This window comes from Lupinus angustifolius, chromosome LG08, assembly GCF_001865875.1.
Source record: "Lupinus angustifolius cultivar Tanjil chromosome LG08, LupAngTanjil_v1.0, whole genome shotgun sequence".
Classification (NCBI taxonomy): domain Eukaryota; kingdom Viridiplantae; phylum Streptophyta; class Magnoliopsida; order Fabales; family Fabaceae; genus Lupinus; species Lupinus angustifolius.
Genome location: NC_032016.1, coordinates 25,365,170 through 25,380,433, shown reverse-complemented (window position 1 = coordinate 25,380,433; position 15,264 = coordinate 25,365,170). Strand labels below are relative to the sequence as shown.

General features: G+C 36.3%; 2 protein-coding genes across 2 annotated transcripts; one reads left to right on the top strand and one right to left on the bottom strand.

The window, feature by feature from the left end:
* LOC109355600 (protein OBERON 4) lies at window positions 1,301-5,973 on the top strand. Its single transcript, XM_019598835.1, has 2 exons — window positions 1,301-4,516; window positions 5,166-5,973. Exons 1-2 carry the CDS (start codon window positions 1,507-1,509, stop codon window positions 5,723-5,725), a joined length of 3,570 nt encoding a protein of 1,189 aa, XP_019454380.1. The 5' UTR covers window positions 1,301-1,506; the 3' UTR covers window positions 5,726-5,973.
* On the bottom strand, window positions 6,956-13,701 carry LOC109355599 (DNA topoisomerase 2). Its single transcript, XM_019598834.1, has 19 exons — window positions 13,107-13,701; window positions 12,350-12,642; window positions 12,179-12,245; window positions 11,825-12,095; window positions 11,539-11,738; window positions 11,247-11,462; window positions 11,018-11,131; window positions 10,803-10,919; window positions 10,532-10,696; window positions 10,089-10,430; window positions 9,853-9,986; window positions 9,406-9,754; window positions 9,134-9,320; window positions 8,993-9,042; window positions 8,454-8,894; window positions 8,192-8,372; window positions 8,011-8,081; window positions 7,839-7,929; window positions 6,956-7,762 (listed from the first exon to the last, which is right to left on the bottom strand). The coding sequence occupies exons 1-19, from the start codon at window positions 13,659-13,661 to the stop codon at window positions 7,140-7,142; spliced, it is 4,467 nt and encodes a 1,488-aa protein (XP_019454379.1). The 5' UTR covers window positions 13,662-13,701; the 3' UTR covers window positions 6,956-7,139.

The window sequence follows — 15,264 nt, the reverse complement described above, 5'->3', positions numbered from 1 at the left end:
AATACACATTACAAATTACTTAAATAGTTCATATGTTTGCCTTCATTGATAAATTAGTAGGTACATGAATTTGGTAACTAGTGAAATAAATCTATAAACTACCTAAGCTCACAACATATATTTATTATGTTATGTAAGTTGCAAACAATTTTATGAAAGTTAATAACTTAGTAGGATAGCCCACCAATAATGACCAAGTATCTTATTATTTGTCATAGTTGTGGTTAGGGCTAGTTGAATTATCTAATTCTGCATAAGTGTTATTAACTTTATGATTTTTATTCATATTGGACATGGAAGGAAAAAGAACAAGAAAAGCATGAGCTAAAGATCAGAAACGTGTCGCTCTATTACTGGTGTGCCACAAACACAAGATTTGCGTCTTTATTTTTCAAAATATACTATAATGCGCCTACTACGTGCAAAGCGCTCCTTTTCGTGTGTTTGGTATCACGGAATGCATGGATTGAATTTTGCAATGACCTTCAAAATATAACTTTCAATTATTAAAATCATTTTTACTAGGATGAATGTTATTTAAATTGTCTCATTCAAAATAATTTATAGATAAATAGTTACCAAACTGCCCTTCAACCTTCATTAAAATTACAACTCAGACTAAAAATAACATATATATAAGAAGATTAAATACAAAATGCAGAAGTCAATAAAATTGTTAATCACATAAGAAAAAAGAATGATAATTTATCAAACTTCAGAACAAGTCAAAGTTTTAATGTTAGAAGAAATATACAATTAATTTGAACAACCAAACATGTATTTATTAAGACAAATTTATATATTGTAACTTTTACTCTTTTTTTTTATATATATCAAATCTCAACTAATTCCATATTGAATAAATCTTAATACATTCGTTTCATTTGTTATTGGTTAACTCCTATTGCTCATCTTCTTATTTTTCTTTACTCCTTGAGCCACAAAATTCATGTTTTTATGCAACAGGGTGAAAATTATGAAAGGATTAGAGGAAATGGGTGGTTAACTTTACTAATTAATAAAACTAATGGGTCTTAGATTTTGGGTCCACCAAGAATAAGATAAACCTTAGAAGAATAACATAAACGTGGAGTAGGATTCTAATTCACATATTTGTGTAATCAATGAATTAATGATAATATATGTTTCCCTCTTATTATTTGAGACATATAGAATAAAAATATAAAATGAATGTATAAATGTATAAATGTATTGTCTATAAATGTGAGTGGGATGAGTGCGCTGTACGCACCTTTAGTAAGAAAGTCCAAGACGTTGTCTCAACATTGCGTTGACTGACATAAATATATTCTCTTCATTTTACCAACACCACACCACACCACACCGCCACCACTCACCGGAATACCTAAAACGATGCCGTTTCCAAACACAACTTCTTCCCTTCTAGATCCTTCTCTTCTCAAACCCTAGCCGCCGTTTTATTTAATTTTATACCATATTAACAAACTTGCTTCTTCTTCTGTGATTTGAATTTGAATTTAAACTATGAAGAGATTAAGATCCAGCGAGGATCTTCATTCCTACGGTGACAAGAAAGATTCTAATTCTAATTCTAATTCTAGTTCCAATCTCAACCGCACTTTTTCTTCTTCTTCTTCTGCCCAACGAACCACTTTCTACTACAAATCTGATAACGCACGCAACCCTTTAATCTATTCCTCCCCCTCTTCCTCTCGCTACGACAGAGATCGTACTCTCGACGATGATCGCGATGCTTCCAGGTCTCTCAGGAAGCATGATCTGGATCGGAGGAGGTACAGGGACGGCGGCGGCGGTGGTAGTGGTGGTGGAGATAGGAGTATGACGCCGAGGTCTGAGAGCCTCTGCGGTTCCAGGAGGGATGTACCAAAAGGGTTTCGGTCCGAAAGGGACCGTTCACGAAGGGAAGGGAGTGTTTCATCGTGGAGGAGAGGGTTGAAGGATTTTGATGAGAGAGGAAAGAGTAGAGTAGTTGTTGGAATGGAAGAGAGAATAGTGTTAACGCGATCACCCAGGAGTTTCAATGTTAAGTCCCCTACTTGGTCTAAGGATTCAGAGAGTGATCATTCTAAGAAGATGTCATCTGCTAAGTCTCTCTCCAAATCTAAGTCACCAACTTGTTCAAAGGATTCCGAGAGTGATCAATCGAAGAGTGTCGAACTCGTGAACAAGACTGAGGAGTTGCAACTTGAGAGTGCAACTAGCAGTGAAATGGAAGAAGGAGAGCTCAAACCTGAACCTGTGCTGCATATTCAACAACAACCACCTTCTCAACTTAACCCTGGAATTACAAGTGAAGATCAGCATTCTATTCCTTCCGAGATTGATGGCAAGCAAGTTCGAAATGAATGCCACACTAATGACACTGATACTGCTATGGATGAAGGACATCAGATTTCAAGTGAAAATGAGGAAAAACCTATGGAGGTTGTTGTTTCAGAGGTCAAAGATGCAGAACTGGAAGCTGATAAGGTGTCAGATGTCCAAGACGATCCAAACAAAAAGTTGATTGTTACCGACACTGAAATTGACACTGTTACTGAGTGTTTGAAGGATAACAAGAAAGATGAATGTGTGAAGGCTGTTATTGAGTGTGGGGAGGAGGAAACAAAGAAGGGTGCAGATATGGAGGTGTTGTTGTCTAATGAAGAGGAGCATAAGCAGGAGAAGGGTGTGGATGTCGAAAGTAGCTCAGATGTTGACATACCTCAGTTAAAAGATGAAGTCTCGACCGAAAATGAAGCTGCCAAAGAAGTAATAAATAGAGAAACAATGACGGAAACAGTGGCCAACAACAATGCCAGGGACAAAGGCAAAAGCATATCTGTTACACCTACCGATGTTGCTCATTCTTCAGAAAATGCCTTATGGATTGATAAAGGGCCGAGAGACCTTGCAACATGTGCTGCTGATGTTATTGAAGGTCCAAGCACAAGGGGGTTCGAGTTGTTTTCGAGATCTCCTGTTAGAAAAGTTGAAAAAACAGGACACTCGGATCTCAACAAGCAGAAGGACGAGAGTCTTGGAATGGAGCAACTTGATCTTTCTCTTAGTTTGCCAAATGTTCTATTACCTGTTGGTGCTCTTGAGACAACAACCCAAGTCCCTGGATCCCCGAGTCAGGCACGGAGTGTGCAGTCTTTAAGTAATACATTTTGTTCTAACTCAGATGGTTTTACAGCATCCATGTCCTTTTCAGGTTCCCAATCACTCTATCATGACCCTAGCTGTTCTCTAACGAAAAATACATTGGACTTTGAACAATCTGTTGGCAGTCGCCCCTTATTCCAGGGAATAGATTGGCAAGCCCAGTCTCAAAGTGACCCCAAACAAAAAGAAGTTCAGTTTTCTCAGAGAGCTCCAACGAATGGAAATGGCTCTTTTCACCACTCTCAACCACCATGGGGCATTTTAGATGCTGTTAAAGTCCAACAACCTAGGGTTCTAGAAGGGAGCTCAAAATTGGTTAATGGACTTGAGAAGCACTTGAGTTTTCATAAGCATTTGTCAGGACACTCAAGACACCATGACGATGTTAGGTCTCCTTCACACAGTGTCGGGTCTCAAGACATTGGATCAAATTATAGTTTTGAGAAAAAGAGGGATATTAGAGACAGGAATAGTGGTGGTTTGAATCGAACTACTAGCTACAAGGAACAGGAACAAGTTCTGGGTGGTGGAGTTGATTTTGTTGAGACAATCATTGCGAAGATAGTTTCTGAATCTGTGCATGTAATGTCCAGAAAGTTCCATGAAATGACTGGACAGTCCATGGCATGTCTGAAAGAGGGTATCCGTGAAGTCATGCTCAATGCAGATAAGCATGGGCAGATACTTGCTTTTCAGAAAGTTCTGCAGAACCGGTCTGATATTACGTTGGAGGTCCTACTGAAGTGCCACCGAGTGCAACTAGAAGTTCTGGTTGCATTAAAAACTGGTTTAACCCATTATCTTCACATAGACAACAACAACATTTCATCTTCGGAGCTAGCTCAAGTTTTTCTCAACTTAAGATGCAGGAATCTCTCATGTCGGAGTCAGTTGCCTGTGGATGAATGTGATTGCAAGGTTTGCATGCAGAAGAATGGTTTTTGCAGGGAATGCATGTGTCTTGTGTGTTCTAAGTTTGACGATGCGTCAAATACATGTAGTTGGGTTGGGTGTGATGTTTGTCTTCACTGGTGCCATACCGATTGTGGATTACGGGAATCTTATATTAGGAATGGACATAGTACAACTGGGATGAAGGGGATGACTGAGATGCAATTTCACTGCATTGCTTGTGATCACCCTTCTGAGATGTTTGGATTTGTCAAAGAGGTGTTTCATAATTTTGCAAAAGATTGGTCAGTTGAAACTCTTTGTAAGGAGCTTGAATATGTGAAGAGAATTTTTTCTTCCAGCAAGGATATGAGAGGGAGGCAGCTGCATGAGATTGCAGGTCTTATGCTGCCAAGGTTGGAAAATAAATCTAAACTTCCGGAGGTTTTGAGGCATATCATGTCTTTCCTTTCCGGTAACTAACAAACTTTTTTTTATAATTTTAATGTTTTTAGCTTTACTTAGTTTTGTTCATGAACTTCTGTGCATATGATTTATCGAGTGAGCTTTTTTTGCTAACTCTGTGGTGAGCAAATTAGATGATTGGTTTGCCTTACTTTGAACAAGGGCATGCCCAGATGTTCAGTGTATTTGATCCATATTGGTTTGCCTGTGAACTTTTTTGCTAATTTTTTCAGTCATCAAGGACTGTAGTCATGTTCTTTAATTTCCATAAAAAATTAGAACATATAGATAAGTCTTGCAATGCATATAATTTTTTATAATGTTAAAGGAATTATGGTTGCTGAGAATTATTCTTGCTGTCTGAATGACATAAGTGAAAAGATTGTGGTTGTAAAATTTGAATAAATTCTGATAAATACAGGGAGCACAAGACTGTATAGGATTTGCTTCATGCTAAAGGAAAGATAGTGGTTATGGTTTTTTTTGCGTTCCCTCAAAATATCACTTATATAGATTTAAGATATTACGCAATTTGGATTGTATTTAAAATTTGCATGATTCTTCTTTGACATTTATTTTCATTCTCTGACGTTTATCATTGGCGTTTGTGAAAGCTTAATTGCGTGGGTGCATATTTACATGCATTATGGTTATTGCAGACTCTGGCGATTCTTCCAAATTAGCCAGGGCACCAAGCTTTTCTGGGAAGGAACCTGTTAAACACAACAATGGAGTAGCTGGGCCCAGCCAGGAAGCTGCTTGGTTGAAATCAATTTATCAAGAAAAGCCACCTTTGTTAGAAAGGTCAGCAAGCATCCTTCCTAGCTTTGACCGAAGTGATAAAAGGTCTCTAACGCAAGAGTTGCATATCAGTAGTGTCCAGAAAGACTTCGGTTTTGATGAATTGGAGAGTGTAATCAAAATTAAACAAGCAGAGGCTAAAATGTTTCAAGCACGTGCTGATGATGCAAGAAGAGAAGCTGAAGGTTTGAAACGCATTTCCCTTGCAAAGAATGAGAAACATGAAGAAGAGTATGCTAATAGAATCGCCAAGTTGCGATTGGCTGAGACTGAGGAAATGCGTAAACAGAAATTTGAAGAACTCCAAGCATTAGAGAGGGCACATTTGGAATATTTCAACATGAAAATGAGAATGGATGCAGACATCAGAGATCTATTATCTAAAATGGAAGCTACTAAAAGAAGCCTAGCCATGTGAGACCAGCTTATCAAAATCTCTAGACTAGTTATTATTTCAGGTAAATGAAATGTTACATCCTGGAATTTGTAGGATCTAAAGCCACCTTATTGTTGTGATCTACTTTAGTTCTTGATCTGTAGTTGTACTTATCTTTTGTTGTAGTTCATTTGCTGACCAAAACCTGTACAGTGACTATCACTACAGTTATTAGTCTTACAAAACAATTCCAATTACCAGCTTTTTCTTCTTAAAATAAGTTACTTGATTAGCTTGAAGGTTATTGGTTAAAATCCCAGAAACAACCCATTTGTTTGCAAAGGTAAGTTGAGTACAATTATCATCTCTAGATCTTACTAAGTAGCATTCTCGTACACTCACTTGATTGTCCTTTGTTTAAGCTAGTTGATTATCTTATGAGCTATTTGATGGTTTTATCATACTAACTCTGAAACCACTCTAAAAGTCTTAGGTGACCACATCCATTGAATTGTTTACTAATAAATGAACAGTTAATTGCATATTATGCACCCATGCTCATTTTTTATGAGCAATATTGAAGACTCGAACGTTCTCGAGTCTGTTCATGGGATATATTACTAATTCTCTTCTGTTCATGGGATAGACACAATTAGAAGAAGTTTTTAAGTTGGCCACAAACTTATAAGTCGGTTAAATGTTTATAGGCTAGGAGTTGAAAAAACTAATTGATTCAACTAAAATGTTCGGTAGGATTGGCAGCATTGGAAAATGATCAAATGTCAAATATGTCATTTTAACATTTTTTTATGACTGGTTCTTGGGATATTGTATTTCTTGTCAACGATTATTTTGTCTTAAAAGGAAACTCTCACGAGACACTAGTGGTGGTTATTATTAGAAAACGGTTTCCCTCAAATCAAACTTAGAGATATATTACAGAGTAATATACACTCTTCATCAAATTTCATCATCAACATAATTGTAGTCTTTGCATATTTCTGCCTGCGTCTTTTATCCTTTTTCCTCCTGCAACACGTAAAACAATTAATCAAATCAAATATCAACAAATTCTAATGATTACTTCCCTTTAATTTATTTCCCAGTAAACTAATAATAATAATTATGCTGATTTGGGTTAAATCTCTTTGCTGTTTAAGTAAACAAAGAATTTTTTATATTTCCTAAAAATCATATTAACATCTCCAGTAATCAATTATATTGTGAATCAATCATTAATAAAATTAAAATATATATTGAAATCTTTATCAGAACTTCTAATTCCACAATTTCAATTCCGATGTGATTTCAAATAGAAACATCCATCACAATAAGAATTTCACAAATACTCTCGAGAAAAGAGTGATGTTCATATGCCAAAAGTAGAGATTGTCTACTGGAAACTGGATGAGTTAAAAACATAACTGCATATAACAAGGACAGATTGCAGAATAGCCTAATCTTCATCATCGTACTCAGAATCATCGGTTAACTCAACATCATCATCACCATCATCTTCCTCGCTTTCAGTATCACTCAGAATGTACTGTGTCCGAGTCCTATTGGCCCTCTGAGGTCTAGCAACTCTTGTTGCAGCATCAGCTGGTGGAACAACCTCAACCACTTCCTCCTCAATGCTGTGAGACATAGCAGAACCCAAAGACGACGTGTCCTCAGCCACCACCCGGCCCAGCAGAGAACCACTTTTCTTGTTGAAAGGAGACTCCCTAATCTTCCTTACCTTCTTTTCTGGTGATGGTGCACTTTCTGCAGGCTTCAACATACCAGTTATGAATTTCTGGCCCAACGTTTGAGATTGCTTGTTCCCTACACCTCTCTTCCTGGTGCTTGCTGCAGCAGGCTTCTTCACATTTTGACCTGCAGGTTTTCTCCCTCCCTTCTTTTTCTCTGCCTCTGGAGCAGCCTGGAAGTCTTCATCGTCTTCCTCATCTTCACTATCAACATTATCACTGTCAGAAATGTCCACCACTCTGCTAGATGAAGACTTCTTTTGTCCACCACCCCTTTTGGAATTTACTTTCTTCACAGCATGCACAATGGGATCTTCAGTTTCCAATTCTGTATATGAATAAAATTATTTATTACTAACATGAATTCGTGCATACAGAAGTCATTCAGTCACAGAAACTTTTACCTGCATCTGGACTTTGATCACTGGGTGCAAGCATGTTATATGAAGCAAGGCGCTCTTGAAGAGATAGAATTTCATCATCATTATCATCAACCTGATATAATAAGGCATTTGGTAATGGTAAGTGCTGAAAATCATTATTTATAAAGAATTTGAATGCTTGAACTTGGCATACCTTCTTAGAAGGTGCAGCTTTCTTAGTAGCTGCTCTGCCTTTTGGTTTTGGGACCACCTTAGCTGCATTCTCTGATGATTAACAAGTAGGGAAATTCAATCGAACATCAATATTCAAAAGCTAAAATAATAATTATCATTATCAATTGTTTAAAAGAAAACAACTAAAAAACCAGGCTTACCTATTTCCATTGAGGAGGAACTTGCTACAGTTTCAGTTTCTGGCTCAACATTGTTGGCCTTCTTATTGATCTTCCGTGGGGCTTTTGCTCGTGCTTTTTTAGAAAATTTAGAATCACCATGATTATTATATGCTTCAGCTAATCTCTTCCTTTCCTCTTGTGCCTCTTCACTTTCAAATTGCTGCAAGAAAAAAATCAAGGACTAAAATGAAAACAAGCACAAATTACAATATAATAATGAAATAAGTGATGGGCTCCTTACATCCAATTTCTTCTCGAGGTCATCGAGATCCTTCGTCCACATGGACTGTGGTGATGTCGCCTTCAAAATCTCAAGTTGCTTCCACTTTTCATCCTTTTCAGCTAATAGCTTTTGAACACTTTCCATTGTCAAAGTTCCAATTGACATGGATAATAAATATTCATAGTCACCAATTTTTGCTGCCTCAGAGCCACTTTCCTGTTCTCTACTGTTGTCATTTTCCAGCTCTTCAGAATTCCCATCATCTGCCCCAGCAACTTGCGGTTCTGAAGATTTAGCATTCCTCGGCATGGGAGTGAAACCTTTCTGCTTCAGCTCCAACAACAAATCAGCCTTTTTCCTGTTGCTCACAATAATCTCTCCACTGACAACCCCCAATATAAACCTTGCTTTGTTGTCCAACGTTAACAGAAGTCGTTGTAAAGTGTCCAATTTGTATTTCTGCATTCATTACCAGATTGTATTTCAGTTCTACCACAAGTGTCTGATACATGTAAACATAAAAGTCTATTCCTATGGCCACATATAATAAAACTCACTTTTCTATGCTCATAATACTCCAACCTAAGCGGAAAGAACTCTTCAATAACTGCATATTAAAAAGAAAATTAACAAATAAAAAAGCAGCACAAATGAGAAATGTTTAAAAATGACTTCAAACTAGAAGACGGTGGAAATACTTTGTTCTGGGTTGTCATATTTTTTAATCTTCCCCTCTGCATCAAAAAGATGCATGTTGCTTGTGCTAATAGTACTAGTCAACTTAAATTTCTTCATCAGTCCCTCTTTCATGATCATCGCTACTTTATCTTCCTTCATTCTGACTAGTATGTCTAGCATTTCTTCATCACCATTCACCCTGTAATCCTGCAGACAAAAATAATTTCATATTTTAAAGACACATCAAAACTTATTGCGCATACATGGTGCTGAAATATGTATATTAATTTACCTCAATGAGAGGATCCTTGACATTAGGCGAGCCTTCAGTTATAGAATCAAGGAACTGTTTGTAATCTTTGGTCCACTTACGAATAGGCAACTCTGTGATCCTAAAAGTTTGCTCGTCTACATCCTCTATTGTACCACTGACTATATAGCCTCCTTCCTTCTCACTTTTCTCAATAATTCCATTATATCCTCTAAACCATGGATCCATTGGAATCATTGCTTCCCCATTCATCAACCGCCTAACATTCGCAATAATATCTTTTGGATTATAATTGGGAATGTATGAGCTCCAACCAGTCCCTATTCCCTCACAACCATTAGCAAGAACGGTGGGTATAACTGGGATATACCTGTGTGAACGGATGAAGCAAATTTGAGTAAGGTCAACAAATAGGGACATGCCAAACATAAAATAACAGTTCTTTTAGAAGATAGTGGGAATAAATACCAATTTGGCTCAATTGACTTCCCGTCCTCATTCAAGTACTCAAGAAGGTTGTCATCATCTTCAGGGAAGAGGCACCGAGTAATTGGACATAGTTCAGTGAAGATGTACCTAGCACTCGCATGATTTTTACCACCCTACAACAGCAAATTAGCCTCAATTAAACAAAACTTGAAGCAATATACATGGAGAACATTGCAACACAGTGAGGTATTGAAGGTGGTAAACATCTATCTCACCTCTTCCCGAGTACCAAATTGACCATTTGGTTGAAGAAGATTAATGTTGTTACTACCCACAAAATTTTGTGCCATTCCAATGATAGTGCTAGCAAGACTTTGCTCACCATGGTGGTAAGCTGACTGCTCAGAAACATAACCAATAAACTGGGCTACTTTTATTTCTTTGAACAACTTTTTCTTAAATGAGCAGTAAAGAATCTTCCTTTGACCAGGCTTGAGTCCATCAACCATTGAGGGAATGGACCTCTGAAGATCTGCCCTGGAGAACAATATTAGCTCTTTGTTCACAAAGTCTGTGTAGCTTATACGTTTTTCTTTATGATCACGGAAGTTGCTGGGCTGCAACAACAAAGTATGATAGACTTTCATTAGAATATACTCCCTAAAACTTGAGTCCATCCTAAAATGCAAAATATTAATAAAACCGCAGCACTTTAAACCTCAAAATTACGAATCCATGTCTTCCTATCTTCAGCCTTTTTCTTACTAAACGCCAGCTCAATTGCATCCGCATCATAGTCAGCTTCCCAGACAAACTGCTTCATGTGCTTATTAAGGTCACTGAAATACTCCCTGCCTTCCTCACGGGTGCTAGTTCCCAACCCCTAGAAAAACCAGAAACGTAAATCAATGCAGAAAAAACAAAACCAGCAAACAAGAAGAAAAACATTAAACTAAAAGGAGATGTTCTCCATGCTTACAATAACAAACCTTATAGTATTTTATCTGCCAGTGACGAACATTGTTTCCCAACCTCTCCTTCCATGATTCATATTCAGGCATGGAATAAAACGATAGTTTCTCTTTTTTGTTGCTTTTGTTAGTAGCCTGAGGAGACAATAAGAAGACAAAAACAAATAAATATATAATAATCAGGAGGAAGCTCACTATAATAATGTCTTAATAACAATATCAGTCACACTAACCCTTATTATTGGAGTAGTAAATTCAACCATGAATGATGGAACTTTTAGTAGTGACGGCCAGAATGAATGAATGAAGTTGATCAACAGCCCCTTGATATGGGAACCATCATGATCCTGACAAGTCAACAAGGTAAGCCATAATATCAGTTATTGTACCATAATAGATGCTTGTGGCTGATAAGACTATCAAAATAAAGAAGACAACAAAATAAGATCTTAACTAGCTGACCTGATCAGTCATGATCATCAAATGACCATATCTCAATGACTTGACATTGGTGTACTCCTTGTTTTGCTGCAGTCCAAGAATCTTCTTAATATTTTGAATTTCTTCATTCTCAAGTAGCTGTTTACTGCTGGCTTCCCTCACATTCAGCAATTTGCCCTTCAGTGGAAACACGCCATAGAAGTTTCGACCCCCATTCACTGCAGAGATCCCAGCAACCTTCACGTAGAATAAACCATGTCAATATCTATTTTTGCAATAATGCATGCCATGTATATAGTTCTTGACAACTTACTGCAAGGGCCTTAGCAGAATCACCCTCTGTCAATATCAAGGTACACTGATCAGAGTTCCTTCCTCCAGCTTCATTTGCATCATCAAGCTTTACAATCCCACGGACGCTCTGGCTCTTTGTTCCATCAGTTTTCTTCAGTTCCTTGTTTTGCTTAAATTCAGCCCATGATAGAAGACTTTCCATTATTGCAGATTTTTCAACTGCAAAGGTTTGTGCAGAAGTTTATTGCAAAACCACAATTCCTGTAACTTCCATTAGATAAAATATATGATGTAGCATGACATACCTTGCTTCAGTGTTGATTCTGGAATGTCACATTTAGAACCAAAATTAGCTTGTTTAGTAGTAAGAGTTTCTTTAGTTTGGGAATCAAAAGCAGGGTTGTCAATAAGTGCATTGACAAAAACCCATAAATGATTCTTGACATTGTACGCTTTTAGATTGGCATTTTTGTTTTTCTTATTTACTTTAGCCATCACAAAGCTCGCAATCTGATTGGTAATATAGTCAACATGAGTACCACCCTTGATCGTTGCAATTGAATTCACAAAGCTGACCTGGAAAGAACCAATTCATGTCATGAGACTAAATTAATTAATAATGATATTGACTATTAAAATCAATATTGTTCTCTTCTTACCTGTTGAAACTGTCCATCACTTAGGCTCACACAGAACTCCCACCTATCACCTACTTTTGTATGAATCCTGATAACATGTCAAACACAACATAAGCAAGCATGACGATATTAAAAATATAACAAAAATCATATAGGAGAGTGGGGAAGGGACACTAGTTCAAAGAGTGAAACCTTGGAAGCTGCACTGGTCTTAATTTCTCAGCAGACTTGAGATAGAGATCAGCATAATCACGAAATGACTTTATAGAAATCAAATGTCCATTAAGTTCAACCTTGACTGTATTTCCAAAGCATCCAGCTAAGTCAACCACTCTCTTTTTCATCAAGGCAACAACATCTTCTTCTAGATAGGACATTTGAAACTTTTCCAAGTCTGGCTTAAAGGAAACTTTGGTCCAGTTCTCACCCGCTTTGCATTTTGTTATCACCGCCTCAGATTTCTTCCCCATATTGTTGGAGAAAACCTTCAGAAGAAAACACTCAGAAATCAACTAACAACACAGACATACAAAAACTAGAAATATTAAATAACGACAATTGGGGGTACCATTTCATCCCATTTTAAACAATCATTGAAACTAACATCACATTTCTTTCCATTACCATCACTAGTGAATTTATGAAATCACTCATAAACATTGTAAAACCTAAGGTTTATTTCATCCATGACAATCCTTTTAAATTATACATTTACTCGGTATAACAACTCGATTTGTGCAAACTACAGTGGTGAATAAATCATGTTCTGTTCGCTGTTGCAGGATTTAATTTAAATTTCATATTGCAGCATCTCAAACAAAATGAGAATCCAAACTATTGAATAAAAAACGAAACACAGACACAGGAAGCAGAGTCCACATTCTAAGATAACAGACGAAAACAACACAATGAAATTCTAAAAACTAGAAACCCTAGCTATAGAAGTTACCTGCTTGTACTTCTTCTGACGCTTTCCATCGGCGGTTTCGATGACAAACTGAGTTGAGAAGATATTGGTAAGCTTGGCACCGTAACCGTTCCTTCCACCAGTTGTTTTCTTCTCGTTATCGTTATAGTTACTACTTGTGAGTAAATGACCGAATATGAGTTCAGGAACATAAACCTTCTCTTCCTGATGAATCTCCACCGGTACACCATCACCGTCATTGTATACAGTTATCATATTCTCCACCGGATCGATCCATACCTTCAACCACTTCATATTGGGATCTCTCTGTTTGTTATCAGCGGCGTTAACCAAAATCTCGTCGAAGATCTTGTAGAGACCTGGAACATAGGTTATAGGGCGATTCACCATGTCGTGGTTTTGGTCATCGTAGACCCATAGGGTTTGGGTGTGTTTCTCAACGGAACCAACGTAGGTATCAGGGCGCAGTAGAATGTGTTCCAGCTGAGTTTTCTTCTGGTACATCTCTTCGATCGTTTTGCCACCTTCCATGTTCACGTTGTTGCTGCTCTGTAATGGAACGCTTTTCTTCACCATTTTTGAATAACTTCAAAATGCAAATGATTCTGATTTCTATAAATCAAATCAGAATGATTTAACGGATCTAAAGTGTCATGTTTCGATTTGAATTTGAATTTTCAATTGGGCGGGATTTTGAATATTCAACGGTTCAGATTGACTCCCAATCATCCAATGGATCTGTCATTAACGCTCTCTTTATTGTTTTTGTATATTAAGCAAAACCTACTTACCTTAGTAGTTTACAAATTATTATTTTTAATTATATGGTTATAAATATGTATTACCCACCTGTTTGATGCACAAATTCATTTTCAGACAAGTCAACAATACCCAATTTGTATTTGTACTATTCAAATAAATCACAAACAAATCAATATTTGTTGAGTCATTCTTTTGTGTCACTTCATATATCAAAAAATATAATTAACCAAAAAAATATATAACAATTATAATTAAAACTTAAATAATTCAGGTAGCCATAACCTCAATGTAAAATAGGCTATTCCATATTGGACTAAAAAATATACTTATAAGACTATAATTTATTCTCTGATCCTTTATGTTTTGTGGCCACATTTTGTCCCCTATTGTAATTACAAAAATATTATATCAGCTATCACGTTTGTAAATGGTATAAAAATATACATAGTCAATATATGAATTTTATAGACTATTAATATATAATTTATTGTTCATATTTAATCATTATTATCTATTTAGAAAAAATAATACATATAAATAGTATATGATATATTGACTATGTATAAATTCTTAGAGTGATAGTACATAAATATTACCCTCTAAATTTATTCTTTTGTGAATTTTGACATTTGTGTTAATTGCCAATCTGGTAGAAGCCACAACGTGAGGAGTGTAAAATGGAGTGTGAGGAGTGTCTATTGCCAATCTGGTAGAAGCCACAACGTATTACAACAAGAGAGTTTAAAATGTGTTCACGGTCTGAGAGTCAATGATGGTTAATAAATTAATGGTAGATAATTTAATGATAGTGTAAAATACATTTATACTATCAGTGTATACATATTAAATCTTTGCTTGAGAAGTGAGAAGTTTGGTGAAGGTTGATAGTTAACATGCCCTGTTTGTCTGTTATAAGCTCGGGGCATAAAACTCCAATGCAAAAAAAAATCAATATAAATCTCACACCACTTTTAAAAATGTTGCTATAAAAATTCATTACCTCTATTTGAATTTTATGTCTGTTGTCTCATTTATGTTCTCCATATGCTAGAAGATATAACTGACTATAATTTTTTTAAATAATTGCAATTTTGTTATATTATTATTTGATATATATAACTCGCTTCACATATATGATTTAGTTGTTGTTTGTACAGAAAAAATATTTTTCCTCTAGGTCAAGTGAAAAACAAAGCTTAATCAATTAGGAGTGTTAAATGTTTTATGGAAGGACTAAATCTCACTTGAAGTTTAGGATGACAAGAAGGAAATAATAGCATTAGTTTACTCCAACAATCATTGTATTATAGATTAAGACATATTAACTATAAAAAATGACAAAGTAATGGTGGCCATGAAGGATGGTGGAAATCATGGTTGCTGAAGTAGTGGTTGAATATTATCTTCTGATGACTAT